This window comes from Rhinopithecus roxellana, chromosome 12, assembly GCF_007565055.1.
Source record: "Rhinopithecus roxellana isolate Shanxi Qingling chromosome 12, ASM756505v1, whole genome shotgun sequence".
Classification (NCBI taxonomy): domain Eukaryota; kingdom Metazoa; phylum Chordata; class Mammalia; order Primates; family Cercopithecidae; genus Rhinopithecus; species Rhinopithecus roxellana.
This window is the reverse complement of record NC_044560.1, coordinates 86,725,229-86,731,475: the sequence shown is the minus strand read 5'-3', so window position 1 is coordinate 86,731,475 and position 6,247 is coordinate 86,725,229. Positions and strand designations below refer to the sequence as shown.

At 53.3% G+C, this 6,247-nt stretch overlaps 1 protein-coding gene across 1 annotated transcript; it reads left to right on the top strand.

The window, feature by feature from the left end:
- The first annotated feature begins 254 nt into the window (after positions 1-254).
- Positions 255-5,530, top strand: C12H1orf216 (chromosome 12 C1orf216 homolog). Its single transcript, XM_010360405.1, has 2 exons — positions 255-744; positions 3,072-5,530. The coding sequence occupies exon 2, from the start codon at positions 3,077-3,079 to the stop codon at positions 3,764-3,766; it is 690 nt and encodes a 229-aa protein (XP_010358707.1). The 5' UTR covers positions 255-744; positions 3,072-3,076; the 3' UTR covers positions 3,767-5,530.
- Positions 5,531-6,247: the final 717 nt, after the last annotated feature.

Genomic DNA, 6,247 nt, shown 5'->3' with positions numbered 1-6,247 from the left:
TATATAATTCCAAATTGTGATAAATGCTGTGAAGAAAAGGAACGTGCCCTGACATACAAGGGGGAACGATTGAGATCTAGGGAGTCAGAGATTTCTCCGAGAAGAGAGCTGAAATAGGATTAATCGAGAGGGGGAAGAGAATGCTAGACCGAGGGAACCGTGCGTGCCAAAGCCCCGTGGCGGAAAGGGGCGTGCGGGAGGGTAGCTGCGGAGAGAGAGGGTAGAGGAAAAAGCCGGAGAGGCAGACGCAGGGCAGGACGAGCAGAGCCCCGCGGCTGCTGCCTTAGGGGTTGTCCCGGCTGTGGGGAAGCCATAGAGGAGTTTAAAGCCGGAAGGTGGTGACTAATCAGATTTCACTTGAAAATGGCCCGGTGTCTGCAGTGAGGTGAACTGATGGGAAGGGCCCAGGAGTGAACGCCAATAGGAGAGAGCACCGGACCTGAAAGGCCTGGGTCAACGCGGCCCCGCGCGGGGGCGAGGCGGTTCCGGCGCAGAACCTGGCGCGCGGCTCCGCGGAAAACCGAACCGGCCCACGTGGGCTCGGCCGCTACGCCCCGCCCCGCCGCGCAGACGCCGCCTGACTCCGCAGTCCGGGCCTGGGGCTGGGCGCGCTGCCCGGGAACCCCGCACCCACGCTTGGACCGCGGAGACGCCCAGGCCGAGGAACCCCCAGCCCAGGGACTAGACACCACCAGGGCCGGGCGGAGCCAGAGCCAGACGCGCCGGAGCGGGCGCCTCTAGGCCGTGAGTCTGAGGCGGGGGGCTTGGGGCCCAGCCGCGGGAAGCGGGGAGTCACAGCGGCCTCCTTCGAGGAGACTAGGGAAGGATGGTCTGTGCCTCCTGGGGTGGTCTTCCACTCCCCTCCTATTTGGGCGGAGACCTAGTCCTGGGGTGTCGGGGTTCCTGTTTTACTATATCTGAGAACCCTGTGATCCCTAGCGCCCCCCCCACCCCATCCCAGCTTCCTTCATGGCCCCATCCAAGTATAGGAAAAATTAAAAATTGGTGCGAGGGGACATGTGTAGGCACCTTCCCACAAGGCTTGCTTAGAGGGTGATTACAAAGGAACTGTTCCTACACCCTTCTCCCCAGGACTTCTGCCTATTGCTAGGGGTGGGGAGAGTCCATGCCACCTATGGAGCGCCTCCCAGTGCTGGCTCCACTTACAATATCCTTCCTCTTTATGCTCTTAAATTGTTCTAATCCCAGTGCTGTTTGGTCAGTAGAATCCCTTTGTCAATTCAACCCCTAATTTTGGTTAGAAGCAGGTTATGGAGGAGAGAAGAGTGATGTGGTATGCCCGCCCTCCAGGGCCTCAGGATGGAGCAAGCTAGGGACAGGGACACAAGATAGTGGCCGTGTTCCAGAGGCATTGGGAGGGAAGGGGGCAGGCTCAGAAGAAAAGCTTCTCACAGGGGAAGGCTGGGCTCCCTGGCTGGGGTAGGAGAGGGAACCGAACCCAGCTCTTCCAGCCCTGGGGAGTCGGGAGTAGCTTCCTGAGCATGGAAGTTCACTGCAGTCTCTTCTCCCATTCACTCGCTTAGCAAGTACCTGTATGCACAGAGAGCCTGGTTCCGGGCTCTAATGCTGGCTGACTCTGGCGAATATGATGGAGGATATATAGGGGAGGTCCAAGCTAGATTACAAACTGCTATTACAAGATCATTGCCACAAACCAAAAATGCCAGTTAAATAGACATTCACTGATCGTCGACCATGTATGCCAGGGACAGACACAAAGTTGGATATGACAGTGTGTACCCAGGGCAGTGGGGACCCAGAGGAAGGCATAACTAACTGTGCTTGTTTATGTAATACTGATTGGGGCAGTATGAAGACAGCTTCAGAGACATAGGTACATGGAGACATGAGGATATTACAGCTGATTTTGAAGTACAAAAAGGAATTTGCTGGGTGGAGAAGGGAGGAGCTTTGAGGGGAGGGGAGAGGAAGGATATTGTAGGCCAAAGGAATCCTGTAAGAAGAACAATGGTGTGTTTTGAGATCTCTGGGCAGTTTGCTATGATGGGAGGGGCAGCGTGGCAAAAGGCAGGTATGGAAGGGTGAGCAGAGGCCAGATCAAACAGGGCCTTGTAGGCCACATAGAGGTTTAGCAGGAGTTCAGGGAGGGCATTCTGAGTGGTGACAAGTGAAATTTACATTTTTAACTGGAGGCAGAGAGATCAGTGAAAAGGCCGAGGCGATAATCCAGGTCAGAAATGGCCTGGAAGAGGAAGAATGGTCAGAATGTGGTTATCAATGAGATGGGAGAAGGAAGGAGAGTGAGGAGCCCAGGATGCTCCTAGCCTTCTGGATGGAGGGCGGAGCCATCTTGCTGAGGATACTGAAGGAGACCTTGTTTGGTTATGTAGAATTTTGGTTGTGGGGGGCGAGGGGTGTAGGGGGATGAAGTCTCACTCTGTCACCCAGGCTGGAGTGCAGTGGCACAATCTCAGTTCGCTACAACCTCTGCCTCCTGGGTTCAAGCACTTGCCATGCCTCAGCCTCCCAAATAGCTGGGATTACAGGTGCCTGTCACTATGCCTGGCTAATTTTTGTATTTTTAGTAGAGATGGGGTTTCACCATGTTGGCCAGTCTAGTCTCAAACTTCTGACCTCAGGTGATCTGCCTGCCTCGGCCTCCCAAAGTGCTGTGATTACAGGCATGAGCCACTGCACCCAGACTGGTTATGTAGAATTTGAGGAGCCTATGATTGGTTGCAGGGTTGGATAGCAGTTAGATCTGGGCTGAAGACAGATCTGAGAGTCATCAGCATATGATGGTCCTTGAAGCTACAGCAGAGAATGAGGTCCTCTGGAGAGAAATGTGGAAAATCAGAAAACAGCCTGGCTCTGAGAACTGAGGAAAAACCCTCTGCAGGAGACTAAGAATGAACAGGTAGACAGGGAGGATGAAAACCGTGAAGGGAAGTGTCACCAGAGTCGAGAAAGGGCTTGACAGGGAGTGGTCGGGCTCTTGCTTTCAGCCTTGTCCCTGCAGCTAAGTTGCCCTGACTTCAGGCACCTCACCCTGTCCTACTGTGACTCAGTCTCCTGCTTTCCCTTTACAGACCAGATGTTTGCCATCCAGCCAGGGCTAGCTGAGGGGGGCCAATTCCTGGGGGACCCACCTCCTGGAGTATGTCAGCCTGAGCTCCAACCAGACAACAACTCCAACTTCATGGCAAGTGCCAAGGATGCTAATGAGAATTGGCATGGGATGCCAGGCAGAGTGGAACCTATCCTGAGGAGGAGCTCCTCTGAGTCGCCCTCTGACAACCAGGCCTTCCAGGCCCCTGGATCCCCTGAGGAAGGGGTGCGCAGCCCCCCAGAGGGGGCAGAGATTCCCGGGGCTGAGCCTGAGAAGATGGGCGGTGCTGGCACAGTCTGCTCCCCTCTGGAGGACAACGGCTATGCCAGCAGTTCCCTGAGTATCGACAGCCCTAGCAGCAGTCCTGAGCCTGCCTGTGGGACCCTGCGAGGCCTTGGCCCTCCCGATCCCCTTCTGCCCTCAGTGGCCCAGGCTGTGCAGCACTTACAAGCCCAGGAGCGCTACAAAGAGCAGGAGAAAGAAAAGCACCACGTGCACTTGGTGATGTACCGTCGCCTGGCACTGCTCCAGTGGATCCGGGGCCTGCAGCATCAGTTGATTGACCAGCAGTCCCGACTACAGGAGAGCTTCGACACCATCCTAGACAACCGGAAAGAGCTTATTCGCTGTCTCCAGCAGAGGGCAGCACCATCCAGGCCCCAGGACCAGGGCTAAGGGTGTGCCTCCACAAGTGTGCAAGGGTATATGTGTATATTTGCAGGCATGTGTGAGGTTGTGCACTAGTAAGTACATAATTATTTGCTGGCATGATTGCAGGTAGGCATGAGTGTGTATGTGCTAACACGTAGGCTGGTGTGTATAGGAATGTGTGAATAAACATGTATAAATGAGCTTAAGTGTGCTGTGTGCACATGTGCACACACAAGCTAATTTATCTGCAGACCTATATGTGAGCATGTAAGAGTGAACGTGTGTGTGTAGTATGTAAGAAGAATGAGGAAATCTGTATGTGCGTGTGTAGACAGGTACCCAGCAGTGTGTGTATATGCTCATGAGTGAGGATGTATTTGCAAAAGATGTGTGTGTCTATGAGTGAGTTTGAGTGTGCAGGCTTGTGTTGGGTGTATGTGAGGGAGCCCTTGTGTGTGCAGGGGTGCACGTGTGTGGCTGCAGGCATGGGAGGTGTATGTTAGCATGTGTGTTTGCAGGCAGACTCATGAGCAGGTACGTGCAAATACATATCCAGCTGCACTGTGGGGTATCCACCCACACCTTGTGTTCCTCATGGCCTACCGCAGCCCTTCTTCTCCACTGGGTCCCACTGTTCCCTGGAGACAGAGAGCTAGCATGCTGTCATTTATCTGAGGGTTGTGGCTGACCCATTCTCCTGGGATTTCCCAGGCCACCTCTCCTTTCCCTCACTTAACCCACACTTGCTCAGCTGAGGCTATTGTCCCTGATGTTGGCTTTGCTTGTAGGAGGTTTAGTGGCTGCTCTGGCCTGCCATGGCATTTTGGCTGCAATTTTGTCTGGCAGTGGGTGGAGAACTGATATCAGGAAGGGGAACTGGGAGTAGTGATGGAGATGATGGTGGGGGTGGGGACAGAGAAGGACATAGGGGACTGTCCCTCTTGAACTCTGCCTTTGGGCACATGGGAGATGAGGACAGGGGAGATGGTAATAGTGGAACCCTGTGAAGAATAGGAGAACGGGAATTCTAAAATACCAGTTCCCAAACAAACCACCTCTCCACTGGGAAAGGAGCTGTTGCAAACCCTGTTGATTTAAGCTTCTGATGAAAAGCAATGTATGTTAATAAGCCTGCAAGGAACAGACAAGATGTTCCAAAGCTGATGAGGAAAATATCGCTTCCCTGTCTCTGCCTCTACCTTGCTGTGCCTCTCTGGCTTTAGAAGCATTGGATGTTGAATTGGTTTGGTTCATTTCTCTGAAGTCGGACTGTCAGGAGGAGCCAGAGGTTGGCTTTCTGGGATGGGAAGGGGACAGTGTCAGCCTAAGCCTCTGGAAATGCTTAGGATGCTGAATTTTAACCCCTTCTTTCACTGCATGGCCCTTCAAACAGGGATTGGCAGGCTCCGTGAGTTACAGAGTGGGTGAGTCTTGGAAAGAACCAATGACTAAGGTAGCTGAGCTCTCTGTTTTGTTCCTGGGAGCCAAGAGAGTGCAAGATCCTGGTGGGTGAGCAGTGGTATGAAGAGGGGACACTGGTGGGTGAACAGTGGCATGGAAGTCACTGATGCAGCCTCTGGCCCTCAGTCTCCCTATCAGCAAAGTGGGGGGCTCTTCCTGTCTATCTCTAAAGAGTTTCATCCCTGACAGGTGGATGAGTGAAAGATCCAGGGAGTGGGGGTGAGGGGTGGGCCCTGAAGACTTTTTGTCTGTAGCGCTTGCATATTGAGTGTGTAAACCCCGCCTTTGGACCAACGCAAGATGAATAAACTGGGGCAGAGAATTAAATTTCTTGAGTATGTGTTTTTCTTCTACCTGTTGTTTGGTGGCCTCTTTTCCATACCATCTGAGCTCCTCTTTTGAGTAGGGTCCTGGACTAGGAGCTAGGGAGGTGATTTTGGGGAAAGACACTGAAGAATTTAGACTGCTGTGCCTGGCGACCCGATGGGTGGAGAAGTCTCTCAGGGGCCTCCCAGTGTGACAGGGGAGACTTGACTTCTACCCTGAGAACCCCATATGGGATTGTCCTTGTCCTGTGTCACCTTTGGGCCTAAATGAATTGTGAGGGACACATACCATACACACTTGCACATACTCAACTGTACCCTGGGCAGGGCACGGTGGCTTACACCTGAAATCGCAGCACTTTGGGAGGCTGAGACGGGTGGATCACCTGAGGTCAGGAGTTCAAGACCAGCCTGGCCAACATGGTGAAACCCCGTCTCTACTAGAAATACAAAAATTAGCCAGGTGTGGGGGCGGGTGCCTATAATCCCAGCTACTCAGTAGACTGAGGCAGGAGAGTCGCTTGAACCCGGGAGGCGGAGGTTGCAGTGGGCAGAGATCATGCCACTGCATTCCAGCTTGGCGACAAGAGGGGAAACTCCATCTCAAAAAAACAAAAAACTGTACCCTGGTGTCACCACTTCTCTGAAGGGCACTCTATGACTATGAGTTCAGGTCCTTAGATGCTTTTGACACACACGTAGTACAGTCATCCTTTGT

Bases quoted from the DNA above. Each gene is read 5' to 3' on its own strand.
- C12H1orf216 (XM_010360405.1), top strand. From the start codon at position 3,077: ATGTTTGCCATCCAGCCAGGGCTAGCTGAGGGGGGCCAATTCCTGGGG.